The sequence below is a fragment of the Camelus ferus genome, chromosome 11 (assembly GCF_009834535.1).
Source record: "Camelus ferus isolate YT-003-E chromosome 11, BCGSAC_Cfer_1.0, whole genome shotgun sequence".
Classification (NCBI taxonomy): domain Eukaryota; kingdom Metazoa; phylum Chordata; class Mammalia; order Artiodactyla; family Camelidae; genus Camelus; species Camelus ferus.
Genome location: NC_045706.1, coordinates 54,313,005 through 54,329,675, shown reverse-complemented (window position 1 = coordinate 54,329,675; position 16,671 = coordinate 54,313,005). Strand labels below are relative to the sequence as shown.

Below are 16,671 nucleotides of genomic sequence, written 5' to 3'. Positions count from 1 at the left end.
ATCAAAATATCATAAATAACATTAAGTCAAATGACAAAAATAGGAAAATATTGCAACATATGTGATACCCAAAGTGCTTTTAATATTCTTAATCTGTAAGAGCTCTTACAAGTCAAGAGGGAAAATATGAACATCTTAATAAAAAGATTTGCATGAGAAATATAAAGACACTTTAAAAAGAAATATAATCATTCAGTTAGTATATAAAAAAAGGTTGAAGATCGCTAGTAATAAAGGGAATGTAACTCAGAGAGAGAGAGATGGAAATTTTTGCTCTTCAAATTGGAATTCATTCTTCAAACACTGATAATACCCAGTGTTGCTATTGGGTGGGAAATAGTCTGTCTCCCACACAATGGGGCTGGCAGTGTAAATTGTTCAGCTTTCTGGAGAGCAGTTTGGCAGATATATCGAGAACCTTGATAATGTTAATTCTTTGTGACCCAGGAGTTCAATTTCTAGGAATATATTCTGAGGAAGCAACCACGGATGTGCAAAAAATTTATGGGCAAGAATGCTTTTTGCAGCCTTACTTGTAATAATGAAAATTCAGAAACAACCCAAGCAGTCAACAACGGATGTGTGGCTTGGCTGGCAATCACAGTGTAGGCCTGCAATTCAATATGTGCAGTTCCAGAATCCACAAAACTTTTTGAGCTGATAGATTTTGTAAGTTTGCTGCAAGTTCATTGGTGGCAAAAAATCTGACCTGCACTGAAAGGTTTTTCACAGCCATCATCCGTCTTCCTCTGTGTGATTCTTCAGATGTTTTCTTGCTCAGATACTGTGTTTGGTCCTAGGCTACTGCTAAGTTTCTATTGCAGGTGCTTCAAAAGACATTATTTTTTACCAGGTCTTCACTTTTTCAAATCCAAATAATTCTGATTTCTGAAATCAGAAGTTAAATTCATGTTTTCAGGGAGAATTGTTGGATATTTTGGTTAATCACACTTTTCCTTATTGTTAAAACCAAAAACCAGAGAATATAAAACTATGTGTATTGTCATATGTTTTTTTTTTTTTTAAGTATGTGTCTATAGATTCTTTTAATAGAGTAAAGAGACTTGAAGGAATGTATCAAAATTTTAACAGTGGTTATCTCTGGGTGGTGCAAGTATGAGCAATTTTAATTTGCTTCTATACATTTTTTATATTCTCTAAATTCTCTATAATGAACCTATAGTATCTCTAACAAATATATTTTAAAAACCTAAACTAAATCTAGATGATTTTTCTATCACCTAAAAACTGAAGTACAAACTCCTTAGAATAAAACTTCAAAGACATGTAGCCAGAATTCAAACTTAGTTCTTTCGAATCTGACTCCTGCATTTTTTGTCCTCTAATGTGCTACAGTTAAACTCGTGTCTTTGAAATAGGGTCTAGCAGAATTTTAATAAGTGCTACGTGCTGACAGACTTCTGTGGACAAACGCATCTTGAAAAATACAATCTACACGGCTTCACTGCGGGACTTCTCAGGGCCTTTCATACTCTAAGATACAGTATGTTGTTTCCACAAGAGAGGTACCATATGCTGAGTTCCTCCAGCATATTTGGCCATAAATCTTTTCTGTTTTATTTTATTTGTATTTTAGTTTTATGTTATCTTGTGGAAAATCTCCTAGAACATCTTCAGAATGTGCTTCCCATAAAACACTTTGGAAATGCTAATCTAGTGGAAAACTTCATTCTCCAATTGAGGAAAAATACACAAGAACCATTAGAGTGGTAACAATTTCCTGCAGGAATGCTGGCCTTTCCTAGTTACTAGCTCTTCCCTTTTAAGAGTGATCTTCATAAACACATGAAAAGGCCATGTCACTGAGATGCAGACTTCTGTTTCTTCCTGGCAGCCATTTTGACCTGACGTGCTTCTGCAGAGAGCCATGGCCTGCCTGTTGCACAAATACTGACTGAGGCAGGAAGTCTAAGCTCCCAGATTTACTCTCTGAATCCTCTTTTAGGTACTCTGGCGCCTCAGGACTTCTCACCTCCAAAAAGGGACTTGGGAGACACCCAGGAAATAGGGAGTTTGGTGAAATAAATCCTAGCCAGGGAGGCAGCAGCAAAGCTGGAAGAGAACTTACTTATATGAACATTTCGTGTACCCTCTATCAGGTTGCTTCCTCCCTCTGTGTCTCAATCACTTCATATGTAAAATGAAGAAGTTTATTAGGGCAAATAAGCAACCTTGTCTCAGCTTACTTGCCAGCTCTCATCAATGGATAGAGGTTTCCTAGAGTCTTGAGTCTGCATGCCTGCTTAGTAAGAAAGAGTGCTATGATTGATTATTAATGTCTGCCCTGGTTGTAGACTGGAGGAGTGGCATCACTTATGCCCTTCCTTTGCCATCTCAGAGTTAAGGAATATCTAAATACTCTTGAAGATCTTGGATGCTTCAGAATGGATACACGGGAGCTGGCTCCCAAATCTACCTTTTGTTTCATGAACTCTCTTTAGAGTTTTGCCTCACCCCCACCACCCCACCTTGTAAAAATTTTCCTTTTATCCATGGTGATTCCAAACTCTTGGATCTTGGTCTGTAATAGCAAAGTAATGGTTTGCTATAGTAATCTTCATATACTCCCTTTCTCTCACCCTCTTGCCAAAGATGAATCTGTTTTTACTAAATGAGAAAAAAAGGAAAAAATACATATGTAAAAATCACACATCCTCACCATGTGCAAAAATCATGTGTTTGGAAGCAAGAACATCTTTCTGAGGCCAAATGGCATTTTTCTTTTTTTGCAAAACGAGCAAAAAAAAAATTATATATATATATGTGTGTGTATATATATATATATATATATATACACTTTCCTAGCAACTGGCACTGAATTATTGGCCCTTGTCAGTTGCTGCCACTAAGGGGCCTCTCATCCTGGAAACCCATAATGCTAGGAGACCAACAAGTCCTGTGGGAATCTGGTTACAATCGCCTCTCCTGCTTTGCACAGGGTCTGAAACACACAAAACCATGGCTGGCAGAACCATTGTCCCAGGTGTAAGAGGGAGCATGGTATGGAGGATTGATAGACCAGTTACTCTCTGTAACAACTTTATGATTTACCAGCTATGGGGTCTTTGGCAGCAATCCTAACTTCTCTGAGCCTCAGACTGCTCCATAAGATGGTAGCATAGTCCCCGTACCCATGGAATCAGTTAGTCCTTGTGTGCAAGGGTACCCCAGAGAACAAAACAGGCAATAGTCCCTGCCTTTGCAAGCTGATATTTTAACAGGGAGGGGAAGGCTGGGAGGGGAGAGGGAGGGAAAGATGGACAATAAACTAGTTGGTATGCACGTTAATATCAGATGGCCTGAAATACTGGGAAGAAAACTCCACCTGGGCAGGCAGTAGGAAACGGCTGGCTTGTGGAGCCATTTCCTGTGAGATGTCCAGAGAAGGAGCCACTGATTTGCCATTCGGGCAAATCAGGAATTGGTGAGGAGCTGTGCTACCTGGCTACCTGGCATCTACCTGGGGAATTAGGGCTTCAGGCAGAAGGAATAGCAATGGTAAAATCTACAAGCAGAAGTATACTCAGTGTATGAGGACGGCAAGGAGGCTGGCATGTATGGGATGGAGAGAGTGAGGCAGAGGGGAGCAGGAGGGGAGGGAGAGGAGGCAGATGTGAGATGCTGGGGTGGGCAGGTGGGGCTTCTTTAGGACTTTGGCTTTTTCTCTGAGTGAGGTAGGAAGCCATGGGAGCTTGTTACACCAAGGAGTGGCTTCTCTCATTTACATTTTAACAGGGACCCTGGACCCTCGTGTTGGGAAAAGATAGTGGGCCTGGGAGGTGAGGGTGGAAGCGAGGAGACTCAAGAGGCTGTTGCCAAGGTCAAGAGAGTGATAATGATGGCTTGGACCAGGAGGGGACAGAGGAGATAGTTGGGGGGGGTGGGGGTGGGATCTATGCACATTTTGAGAGCCTAGCTGACCCAGCTGCTGTGGGAAATTGTGGAACAAGGTGGGAAAGCCGCAGCCCAGTGCCTAGAATGCAGAAGGTGCTCAGTTAAGGTAAGGCCATTCTTCCCAGTCATCTGACCAGGGCTGTTCACCCTAAGGGAGGAGGAAGAACATGGAGCTAAGTGGCTCACCCGAGGGCATCCTCTCTCATCAGGCATCTCACCAGATGTTCCTTTGCCAAGTGCGGTGGGATTGGAAAGATGGCAGAACGACTTACGACAAGTGTTGGTGCTTCAGGAAAGCAGGATAGGGGACCCTCCTTGACCAGAGGGGAGGCGGAGAGAGCAGTAAAGGAGGGAAGAGCCGCGCAGGGGACTCTGTTTCCCAAAGAGAAACAAATAGTAAAAGCTTACGAAGGATTACCTTGAAGGAATCTAGTTGATGGAGAGAATTCTGGAGCTAATATTTGAATTGCTTTAGGGAGAACACATTTCAGTTGGAACTAAGGGGTGAAACTGGGTTCTTGGGAAAGTTTGTGGAAGATGAACTCCTGAACACAATCCAATGACAGAGTGAGGCTGTGCATGGAGTCATGGTCAGTACATGTCCAGGTGGCTGCCTCCCATCCCTCCCAGGCTGTGGCCCCGGGGGCTCCCCACGTGGTAAACAATGGCGTGTCCCTCACAGTTGAACTTGGCTGATGCTGAAGACATTCCCCAGGAGGAGCAGTGGGGCAGAGGACACAAGAGGCTCTGGCTCAGGACTGGCAGGTCCGAAAGGGGACAGAGGGCCCCCAGCTGTGCGAGCCAGTGCTCATGGTAAGGGTGTCTGAGCTCCGAAGCAGTAAACAGCAAAAGTTTGGGCGAGCAGGGGAGGGAAGGACTGGGGCAGCGTCCCGCAGGGAAGGGGGCGATTTGAACTGGTACATAGAAAACTGTTTCAAACATTTTAATAGATAGTTATTTTAATATTTTAGAAGAATACTCATTTCTTCTTTATGATAGTGATATAAAATGTTCTTTTAAAATGTACTTATGGAAGCTTAAAAATAAGTTGACCTAATGAAAAGGAATCAGCCCGTATCTGTCCAGGGGTTTAAAGGCATGGGCAGCCCAGAGGGCCCTGCAGGATGACCGAGGTGTAGGAAACCGTGGCCTCGAGGGCTCCTTTGTCCTCTGGGTGGACTCAGGAGAGACGGTCAGCGTTGGCAAGGCCCTGGATGGGTGGGATCTGTGGTCACAGCTGAAAACTCCCTGCACGTGGGGCTCCTACTTGTCAAAGGACATTTTTCTCCTTTCCAAATGCTTCTATCTCATTGAAGGAACAGGTATGAAGGGAATGGGATGAGGCAGAGAAAGTCCTGGGGCTCCTTTTTATGGAAGAACCAAACGCCACCCGTGGGCCGGCCCACTCCTGACTCGCTCTCAAGGCTTCTCCCAGGCCCCTTGCTCACTTCCTGGCTCACAGGGTGCCTTCCTGTCCACACAATTCATAAAACACAGACTTTCAGAAAGCGAAGTTAAATGGAGACCTAGTTCTCCTCTGTCAGGGCAGGGGAAGGGGTGATGGCAGGAGCAAGCCTGTCCCATCCCTGCCCCCCGACTCTGCCTTCCTCCCCGCACCCTCCCCTGCTTGCCCTGTGTCCCTGAGAGCTGGCCGGACCTCAGGCCCTGCGTCAGGGGGGAGGCCTCGGGCGGGCCTGAGGCCCATTCAAAAGCCTCGGGCCTCAGAGGCCTGTGCACCGGCAGCAGGGTGGGCAGTAGGGACGAGTTACTGATCCGCTTACTGACCAGCCTGACGGCAGGCGGCAGGCCCATGGGCTGGAGCCGAGAGCCCGCTGGCGCCCGGCAGTGAGCCGTGAGTGCCTACGAGCGCCTCTCACGGAGGCTCAGCGTTCTCACCTGTAAAGGGGCCGTGCCAGCACTTCCCTCGGAGCCTGGGATGGGAATCAGAAGACATCTGCGTGTGCAGAGCTCGCGTGTGGCCCCAGGTCAGATCTCAGTAAATGAGAGCTACTGTTACTGTCACTGTCATCATCGTCATCGTTGGTGTTAACTCTCAGAACAAGTCTGAAAATGGTCCTCATGCTCGCCACTGACCAGGCATGTGTGATGTCCTGCTGCTCGTCTGGTGGCCTCCTAGGGCTCCTCTAGGTCTGTCACCCTCACCTATGGGACAGCGCAGGCCCCAGCAGTGGCACCACTCAGGAAATGCTCAGGATGGGTTTCCCCGCATTATTTCTGTCTCGGGGACCCTCCTCAGAGGACCGAGCTTTGGTGGCCTAGCCCCCGTGCAGTGCTCTGCTGGCACTCCTGGGATAAGGCACCCGGGGATGCTCCGCGTCTCCGTGGTCTGCAGTGTGGCTCCCCACACCTTGCCTGAGCTCCTGCCGCGTGCCAGGCCCCTGCCGGCAGAGGGAGTGAGCAGCAGACGCTGCCCAAGATGGGGGCGATTCAGTGAGGCGGGCTGAGCGACACCAGGTATCAGCTCTGAGATCTCCCGTGTTCACGGGCATGAGGTTGGGGCAGCTCCTTTCCACAGCTTGCACCACTTCCCCCACACTTCCCCTGTGAAGTGAGGACCAATGTCTATTTCACAAGTAAGGACACTGAGACGAGACCCAAGAGTGTCGGTGATCTTTCCAAGCTGACTCGGCCTCTGTGTGTCAAGGCAGGTCTTGACCCTGGTGGCAAATCTCCCAGCTCCATTCTCTACCCCTGGACTGCACCACCCAGCAGGTCCCTACATGTATCACAGACTTTCAGAGCCCTGGACTGGGCGGCGGGGAGAGGGCGGGGGCATGTCCTGGGAGGGAGAGAAGGATTTAGACTGGAGGGTTCTGGCTTCTTGAGACCCAGGAGATAGCCCAAAGCCAGACAAGAAAAGAATTCCCAACAGACCGTGAACTTTCCCCTGGGGCCTCTGAGCACATGCATGGGCATGGTGGTTCAGCAGATGTTACCATGTGCCATCCTCAGTCGGCCTCTCGAAGTCTGAATAGAGCCCCCCATCTTCAAGGTGCACCTGATAGCTCAGGCCTCAGGCTTCCTGATCCCCCACACCCTCATCTCTAAGTGTGCATAGCGTGGGGCAAGGAGAGGGCAACACCCTGTCCTTGGAGTTTGGGGCATTCTTATTAGAACGTGGACCCATGGGGCAGAGGCTACATGAGGAGGGAGAAAGCAAGGAACACAAACTCCCAAGTCAGACTGACCACATTGGAGCCCTGACTGGGCCATTCTTAAAATGTGTGAGCCTTCTTCATAATTTTCAGCCTCAGTTTCCCCATCTGTAAAATGGGCACAACAATGCCTGCCCCACAGGGCTGTAGTGAGGAATGAAGCGGGTCAGGCATGATAATCCACCGCCGGAGCCTGGGGTGGTGAGTCCTCAATGCATCTACAGCCTGTCCACCAAACCCTCCCCGCCACACTGGGCTGGGCCAGGCTGGTCTAAGCCAATGTACTCGATGGACAGATTGTCCTCAAGAACATGCTGTGTGCCCCATCGTCTGGGGGCACCTGTACTGTCTCCGCCAGCTGTGTGACCTCAGGTTGGTCCCTTTCTCTCTCTGGGCCTGAATGTTCTCTCCAAGCAGGGGATGTATGCCCTCTTGGGCTTCCCAGTTTGGACATCTCATGGTGCCAGGATGCAGAAAGCAGCCAGCACAGCTGGTCTGGCCGGGGGGCAGAGGACTCTGGCCCTTTCCCAAGCCCTCCTTGGCCCAGGTGACCAGCCAAGTGGCTAATTAGCACTCTGGCAACCAGGTAATGAAGGTCAGCAGGTCAGAAGTTAATCATTTCTGCAAAATGCAAGCAAACACCCCATTCCCACATACCTGGGGATAATAAAAATCACACAACCAGGGCAAGGCTCAGGGGCACCTCTTCTGATCTGGATTGACTCCAATTAGCCGGGTGACCTTGGGCGTTTACCTTCTCCATCGTGGCCTCAGCTCACTCATCTGTGAAACTAGAGTTTGGGATTCCAGGGTAGGTGCAGAGGACACTGTTCCTTGATGCAGTCAAAGGCCGGAAAGTGGTCTGGGACCAGTGACCTCAAGAGTCACTTCTCCTCCTCCTGGAACAGTCCTCTCACTCCTTTTGCCCAGAACGCAGGCGCCCTGGGTTTTCCTGCCGCTGTGCGGGCGGGAGCTATTCTGCCCAGCCTGTTTTGTTCTCTGACCCTTGGAATCCCATTGATCCCATACCGGCCAGTATCCCTCCCCTCGAGAAGGGGAGCCCTCCATGCCCTCTCTCTCTTACCAAGCCCCTCTGTCTTCCCATCCTGATCGTCGTGGGCAGCAGTGAAGGTCTACCCAGGGTGCCCAGTGCAGGTGATTAAAGGGCACTGAGTTGGGGCAGGCAGGAGAATCCTCAACTTGCACCCAAACTGTGTGCTTCCTTAGGGCAGGTGCCACATTTCCGCCAGCACCTGATACTTAACGGCGCCAGGTGTTTGCCAGGATACACACTGCAGGGGTGCCGGGTAGGGTTGGGAGCCTGGGAATGACGTTTGTCTGGTGGGTTTGTGAACACACATGGGGAGCCGATTCCAGAAATCACTGAACATACTATTTCTAGGAGAATGCAAGTAAGTGTCAGACTCGTCCCATAAAGGTACCTTCATATCCAAAGAACAGACAAACCAAAACATCTCTAGCGGAGAAAGGTCTAGCCCCGGCTCTGCTGTGGACTCCCCAGCGAGTGGCCTGGCTCTTCCCTGGGGTGGAATGAAAGGATGTCATCCCTAAGGCCACATGTGGCTCCTCTCCCCGCACTGTGGGCCTCAGAGTCCTTCCCAGTGGCCACCATGCCTAATCGGGACAGCCTGCTTCTGGAGAACAAGCATTTGGGCTAGGCTTGCTTCCTGTCTGACCCCGACTGTGCCCTCGGCTTCCCTTCGGCTTCCCTGGGTGCAAAGCCCAGAGACCTCTGCCTCCCCACCTGACTCCCGCCAGGGGCCTGGGGGCTCCAGCTTCCAGAAATCAATCATGTGCTCATTCCCACCAGCAGGTCTACTCGTTGTCCTATCCCCAGGGTGAGCAGTACAGGGGGAAAAGAAGAAAGAAAAGTTAGATGTTATAAAGCAAGAGAAAAAGCTTACTGGGAGAATGCCTGCTAAATGTCTGCTTTGTCTCTCTTCACATTGGGGTGGGCAGGGGAGAGGCTGGGCGGCGTGCAGGCTGCACAGTGCCGTTGCGGCTGCCTAGGGCCAGGGTAGGTCTGTGCAGGCTCTGCCTCTTTAAGAGAACCCTGAGGCCAAGATTTATTGGCTGCTGGGGCCCTGCTGCGTGTGTGGCTTGGTGTTTACAGGCCTGGGGAAGGCTGAGGTCTCCCTTCCCAGGCTGCGGGGCGATGGTGAGCTGGAGGTTGGATGAAGAATGGCTACCATTCATGGTGGGCTTTGCAGCAGGACTTGGTGTGCAGCCCAGGGTAGTGGGAGGCTGTGGCCCTGTGACAGCCCGGCTGGGGACGGAAATCCCACCCCTCTGGGTTCGGACAAAGAGGGGAAGGGCGGGAGGGCTTGTCCACTTGGAGTGCCTGAGCATCCTTGCTGGGGCCCAGCAGGCAGGCAAGAGGCACTGACTGTGGATCTACCCTGGGTGTGCAGGCACTGGGGGCAGCCCAAAGCAGGGCAGGCAAGATGCACCCCCGAGAGCTGAGACCAGTGTGAGACCCCTGAACCAAAGTGGGCCACACATTAAATAACAAAGATGAGGGAATGGCTGGACAGAGGGGCTGCCTCTGCGTACTGGGGATGTCCAGCACCAGACATCGTGTCCCTGGCCCAGACACCCCAGCAACCTGAGTCTTTGTTCGCTCATTTAGGAAATGGAAAGGACATCTACCTCATAGGGTTTTGTGGGGATTAAATAATGCAATGTATGCAAAGGGCCTGGCATAGGCCGTCCTCAGTAAGGGTTATTATTTTTAGCATCGGCCCTTCTGCTGATTGTTCCAGAAAGCAAACTAACCTGGCTCTTCCAGCCGTGTGGCCCAGCTGACTGAGCACTCTGGAGGCCTGGTTTCAAATCTCAGCTTTCCTCCTGCCGACAACGGGACACTGGGTACATCCCTCAGGGTTGAGGGACATACCTGGTGGCCCCCCGCATCTCCTTCATGGCCAGAGCCTGGCTCATCTTGAAGGGACAGGAGCTGACTTTTGCAGAGGCTGATCACTTACTAGGAATCAGGAGTCAGGCCAAGCATGTTACCCGCTCCATCACTTTCTAATTTATTATTGTGAACCTTTGGTGGTGGAAATGGTCCAGGGTGGACAAAAACAGACAGGAGAGTCACAAACCCCCTAGGGCCCATCACCCAGCTTCAGTAATGATGACTGATGTTTGTCCTTTTTTCATCCATCCCTTCTAACTTATCTTTTCCTCCTCTTCCTCCTCCTCCAGAATTTTCTGTCTTCTCTCTCCCTGTCTACTGGAAAGTCTAAAGCAAATCCTAGACATTGTGTCATTTCACCTGTCAATACTTCAATGTGTATTGCTACAGGGTATAAAACTTTAAAAAAGAAAGCAAAACTATTACCATACCTAAGACAGTAAACAAACACTCTTAGTATCATCTAAACTCCCATCTGTGAATCATCTCATTTAACCCTCAAAATAACCCTTTGGAATTACAAATACGATTGCTCACGCCTTTCAGGTAACAAACCAAGTGAATGAGACACTTACACACAGTCACCCAGCTTGCAGCCCCATCTCCTGGGTCCAGTCGCCTGGTGGTGCTGGAGGCAGGATTTGGACTGGGGCAGTCAAACCCCAGAGCCTGAGTCCTTCCTTCCCCGCTGTCATCCCTGAGCCCCAGAGCCCATGGTCACTTAGTTGCAACCTCACACTCAGTTCAGCGCCTCCCCAAGCCTGTTTTCCTTATGGTCTGGCATCAAACTCAACTTTCTTGAGCATAAAATGGCAATCAGGCAACACTCGCCTCCAAGCCTTGTTCATTTCTTTATGCCTTTGACAAATATTCATTCTGCAGCTACTATGTCCCAGTGCTGTTAGTGGTGCTTCAGATCCAGCAATGAATCAGTGAGAGTCTTCGCCGTTGAGGAGCTGACAGGCTGCACCCTTGCTACTCAAAGTGTGGTCCAAGGACCAGCAGCTCGGGCATCCCCTGGAGCCGGGCAGAAATACAGACACTCAGCCCTACCCCAGCCCTGCTGAACTGAGATCTGTATTTCAACAAGATCTGTAAAGGCTGAAGTTTGAGAAGCACCGCCTTGGGCCATGGTTCTCACCCTGGCTACATGTTGGAATGCTCTGCAGGGCTTAAAAAAAATACTGACCCCCACCCCCAAACCATTAAGTCAGAACCACTGATGCTGTTTAAACACTCTGAGATAGAACAGGGAACGCTGACCCAGTCTGATCATTTTAAGAATAAACAAACTAAGATGAAATCTTCAGCAGACTACTTAGGACACAGTAGGTGCTGAATTAGTGCTCTATTTTTTTCCTTTGCGGTCTCAACCTTGCTCCTCGGACCCCCTCACCTCGCCCTCACCTTGCCAAGAAGGTCTGTTGCTCTTGGGTGGTGTACTGTCTTTCCTGGTGCAAAGACTTCCTTTGGCCTCGGGCTTCGGACCAGAGTGCTGTTCTTTTCTGGGAAAGCCCAGAACTGAAACCCCGCGACCTTCCCCTGGGAAGTCAGGCTGTAGGAGAGACATGAGCTTCTCCCCGCCATGACCTGGTGTGCCGAGCTGGGCTGAGAGCCGCAAACACAAATAAATAAACAAGTGCAGGTTCAGCCGCGTGTGCAAAGCGCTTTTCTTTCCCCACGCCGGATCCCGGTCCAGACGTTATCTCATCCCGCTCTCTCCCGCCAGGTGACGGGGTGCAGGGCAGGTGCCACCAGCCGCCGTGACCTACCAGGCAGAAGCTGCGGTTTGAGTCACCCGGCACATGGGAGAGGGCGCTGACCCCGGACCCTGGGGCACAACAGCAGCCAGGGCCCAGCCTGGCCTTGCTGGGTGGCCTGAGGGGCAGAAATGTTTTCCTGCTGGTGGTGGCCTTGGCAGCATCCCAAGGTGGCGGGGGTGGGCCTGTTCGAGGTTCCTCCTCACCGCCCCCCTGCTGCAGGCCACCAGGACGCTGCTCCTGGGGCTGTTTGCAGGCCCGTAAATGAGCCACAGCTCGGGGGGAGGCTGGAGAGGGGTCAGAAGCCCTTCTCTGAGAGCTGGCAGGGGTTAGATCTGCTGGGGAGGGAAGGGAAGAAAAGGACAGAGGTGAGAGCCGTGAGCTGTCTCCTGGGAAGCCAGCGCTTCCTGCTGGTTCTCCATCCGGAGGAGGCACCACTCCTCACACTATATAAATGGGGTGACTGAGGCCTGGAAATGGGGAGGCACTTCCCAGGGAGAGGCAGGCTGGTCTGCAGAGATCAAAGCCCGTGTTCTCTCTGAGATATGTGGGGACAAGTTTAGAGAGTTGAGACCCAAACTCTGCACTGGGGCAGGTCCGGGGATGCCAAGGGATAGCCCCCTGACCCCAGACCTTAGCCGTTCCAGGATGGGGAGAAATGAGGCCAGCAGGCAAGGCATGGGAAGGGGGCTCAGGCAAAACTAGGCTCTTGTCCTACCTTTGGTGCTTGCTGGGGACTCTGGGCATGTCACGGCACCTCCTTGTGTCTCAGACGCTCTCACCTCTCCCGTGTTGTTGGTGCTACCGTTGACTTCACAGTATGGCTTTGAGGATTCACTGAATAAGAACGTGGATTGTGAAGATCAGCCAGAAGAGCTGCCTGAAATGACAAGTCCATTCTCCAAGGGACGGTAAGTAGCACACACTATGCCATTGCTCCCCACTTCTGAGCCCACGGCAGACATTACTAATTGAGCACAGCACTTTCTCCCCCTGAACGTGGATCTGTCTCAGAGCTCCTCTTAGGCTAGAGTACTCCAGGCAGCCACTTCCAGTCTAGCAGAGCTTGGATTTGAGATGAAATCTATCTTCCACCCTTCCATGGTCGGCTGAGAAGCTACTGCTCTGGAGCCAGACATCTCCGGAAAAAGCCAGAGCTTGAGTGAAAAATGAAGCAGGAACTCAGGAGCGGTAGGAGAGGAGACCCAGCCAGGGTAAAGGGCTCTTAGTACCAAATGGACCATGGGCAGTATGGACAGTATTTACGAGTCCCTGGCAGTGGGCGGGGTGCGGAGAGCGGCAATCAGGAGGAACAGGCACCAGCAGAGGGGCCCCTCTTGGCTGAGCCACTGCCCTGGACCAAGGACTACCCTCTGCCTCTCATTACACAAGCACAGCATTTCTGTGGGGTCCCTGCCGTTATTATCTCCACTTTATATATAAGGGAACTGAGGCTGGGAGAGGTTACAGTCAAGAGTGCATGGAGCTGGCTGGTGTTGGCACCCAAGTCTGCCAGACTGTAAAACCCACATTCTTCACACTGCCTTTCAGAGAGCACAGCTTGGTGCCTGGGGCCCCTCTCCTGAGCGGGGCTGGGATGGGAGGTGACCTGTTCTGGCCCCAGCATTTGGGAGCAGGAAAGCTGGTCCCTGCCACATGCAGTGTGCAAGGCAGGCAGCCCCGGGGAGCTTTGCTGGCACCTGTCTTCCTGCCTTCCCAATCCTTTGAGGCATTAGAGTTGGTGAATCCTGAAGCAGGGGCAGAACAGCCGGTGGGAGTTCCTCTCAGCTCCGCTCTTTCACGGTGCAACTTCAGGCAACTTTCTGCTCCTTTCTGGGCCTGTTTACGTAATCAATGACCAAGAGCCTTAGGACTCAAGGTGGGGTCTACCAAGTGTCAGCATCGGGGGTCTGCTGGAAGGGCTGGGTTTCAGACCACTGGATCAGAACCTGCACTGTCCCTGGGCCCTGGGTAATTTACATGCTCAGAGACATTCCAGGACAATGAAGCTTGTGAGTTCTTGAGTCTCTTACACACTCAGCAGCTTGGACATTCTGTGATTCACAAAGGTAGCACCTGAGGCCGAGCCAAGCCCAGCCTTGAAGCTCAGACTGGTTGACGAGCTTGGAAGGCCAGGCAGGGCCTTTGTCAGGACAGAAGGGCCGTGAGCAGGCCTGGGATGGCCAGGAGAACACAGCCAGCCGCAAGGAGCTTCCAGGCTGGGGCAGGAGGCCCCGCTCACAGATACAGGACAGCAACCTGGGCCTGGGGAGGGAGGGGACAGAGGCTGCAGGAGGCCAGAGGAGGGTGTGGTCAGAGTGATCCTGAGGCTGGAGGCAGGAAAGACAGAGCACTGATGTGGGCTGGAGCCCTGGAGGCAAAACATTTCTTTCTACTTCTCTGCAGGCGACCCCAGGGCCCCCTAGGTGATATCTCCCGGCCCCATCACAGAGCAGCAGGGGCCCACAATTAAATTTAAATTCTCATCCATTTTCCCCCCAAGCACCAGCATTTTCCAACCCTTTTATGGATTTCTGAGGAATGATAAAATGCAGCTGTTTTGGCTCCCGAGCCAGTGGAGTAACGTAAGGTGGCCTGAGTCCTCTCCAGGGAAGTCAGCGGCTTAGTTATTTATTTTGACTCCAGGACTCCTATCCAGGTCTCATCATGAACTTGAGTTTCTAAACCTGCCCCTTCCTCACCTTGGTCCTCACCTCAAAGCACTTTTGGGGGATTTCTTTGTAGACACTCAAAAGCCTTCTGGTGATGGTCAATTTTTATGCTTCACTTTCCTTTTCTGAAAAAACAAAACGAAACATGAGTCTCTAACCCCTTGGCACAGTTGAATGAGACCCTGTGGGCCATGACCTCACAGAACGCGTGGCACATAGTAGGTGCACAATAAAGCCACTGGCCTATTTGCCTGCCTTTCAGATCTCCCAGGGGTTAAGGAACTCATCTGAAGCAAGCTGCCTGCTCCTGTTCCCGCTGGGCCCCAGAGGTTGCAACTTCCTTTGCTGTGGAAACAGCTGTGGCCTTCCCAGACATACGAGGCTCAGGTGCACAGGTTACACGGATCTCACAGTCATCTTGAGACTGTGCAGGGCCAGCATTGGCGACTCCATGCGCAGGGAACGCCCACAGAGCCAGAAGGCCAGCGTCCCTCAGGCCCGCTCTAAGTGTGGATTCGCACGGAGATCTGCAACCAGGACTCGGCCACCGCACCGTTCACGTTTCTGTCCTGGGGAGAGAGCCTTGCTCCCTTTGACTCCCTGAGCTATTCTTCTTCATTTTGCCAGGATCCACTCTACGATGTCAAAAAGCGCAGGAACCTCGAGTATTCAGGAAAATGGGAGGAGCCTTGAATGCAGGCCTCACCCTTCCCGCCCGTGGTCGGGCAGCCTCAGCCTCGCCACTCACCCAGGCTCCCCCCCAGCTGCGCGTGCCCAGCGGGTGACGTGCTACCTGTCCGTGCAGGTGTTCCAGCCAACGTGGAGACCACCTGGGGGACCCCTTGCCGGGTGTGTTAGGTGACTTCCACCCCCGAAAATCCTGGGGTCTCTGTTACTTGTTATCATCAACTACTTAGGCCAAAGCGCTACTTTTGAGTTTTTAGCACAATAACTCCATGAAGTGGGTTAAATTGTGTCTCCCCAAAAGATATGGCCAAGCCCTAACCCCCAGTACCTGTGAATGTGGGATATTCCCTTATTTGGGAACAGGGCCTTCGCAGATGTAATTGAGTTAAGAATCCTGAGATGAGATCATCCTGGGTTTAGGGTGGGCCCTAAATCCACTGACTGGTGTCCTTATAAGGAGATAGAGATTTGAGACACACGGGGGAAAGCTGTGTGGAGATGGAAGCAGAGACTGGAGTGATGTGTCTACAAGCCACGGAATGCCAGGGATTGCTAAGGACCACCAGCAGCTGGAAGACGCAAGGAAGGCTCTCCCCTGGAACCTCTGGAAGGATTGAGGCCCTGCGGACACCTTGGTTTTGGACTTCTGGCTTTCAGAACTGTGAGAGAATGAATTTCTGTTTAAGCCACCCAATTTGGGGTAATTTGTTACAACAGCCCTAGAAAACTAATACACTGCATAAAGAATTAAAAATTTTAAATAAAAAGATTATCCCTGTGTTTGAGATGTTTTCAGAGTGGTGGGGCAATGAGGCCCCCTGACGGAGCTGGGAGACCCCCAGGGGTGCCTCACTCTTCAATGGGGGCTCTTGGGGCAGTGAGGCCAGCAGGCCAGGCAGTCAGCAATGCTGCTGAGAGGTGGCCTGCACTGGGCTTTAAGGATGCTGAGCATCAGTGCAGATCCAGGGTACCGCGGCCATGTGGGAGTTCAGAGGTGGGAACTGGAGTGCTGTGTCTTAGGAGGTGGTGATACATTAAAGGAGACAGAAAATATACCGGCTGTCAGGGAACTGTGGGAAATCAAGTCCCCCAGCTTAGTTATCTGCCTGAGGGGGCTCTGGGAGCTATCTGCTCATCCAGAGGCAGGTATCGTGGAGATTACTGAGTGCCAGGCCGTGGACCCAGTGTGGTGGAAAACTAGAGTTGAATTACACATTGTCCCTTCCTGTCTGCAGGGAGGGAGGAGTCGGTGAGGTGGACAACTCCAGCCCAAGGGGTGACCATCAGAGAGGCGTGCAGGCAAAATGCAAGGGGATCAGGGGAAGGCGGCTCTCCCTGGGCTGGGGTGTCTGGGGAGACATCTGGCAGGATTGGTGGGTTTGGTTCCGTGAAGTTTGTAAGTGGAGAGTGAGGGGCTGGATGCTCTTTGAGCAGGTGAGCCGTGAGTGAGATGCTCTAGGCAGTGATGTGGCCGTGCGTGCATGCAGGACGGGAGGGTGGGGGCCAGGGCACTGCAGTGAGCT

General features: G+C 51.5%; 1 protein-coding gene across 1 annotated transcript; it reads right to left on the bottom strand.

Annotated features, from left to right (window-relative positions):
- Positions 1 to 10,920: 10,920 nt before the first annotated feature.
- On the bottom strand, positions 10,921 to 12,723 carry LOC116666854. Its single transcript, XM_032490532.1, has 5 exons — positions 12,716 to 12,723; positions 12,508 to 12,626; positions 11,802 to 12,196; positions 11,437 to 11,637; positions 10,921 to 11,046 (listed from the first exon to the last, which is right to left on the bottom strand). The coding sequence occupies exons 1-5, from the start codon at positions 12,721 to 12,723 to the stop codon at positions 11,005 to 11,007; spliced, it is 765 nt and encodes a 254-aa protein (XP_032346423.1). The 3' UTR covers positions 10,921 to 11,004.
- Positions 12,724 to 16,671: the final 3,948 nt, after the last annotated feature.

What these genes read in the sequence shown, in the direction of transcription:
- LOC116666854 (XM_032490532.1), bottom strand. An exon ending in GTCCCCAGCAAGCACCAAAG is followed by an intron (nt 12,197 to 12,507) that starts GTAGGACAAGAG and finishes GAGAACCAGCAG; the next exon opens with GAAGCGCTGGCTTCCCAGGA. An exon ending in CAAACCGCAGCTTCTGCCTG is followed by an intron (nt 11,638 to 11,801) that starts GTAGGTCACGGC and finishes TGCGGCTCTCAG; the next exon opens with CCCAGCTCGGCACACCAGGT.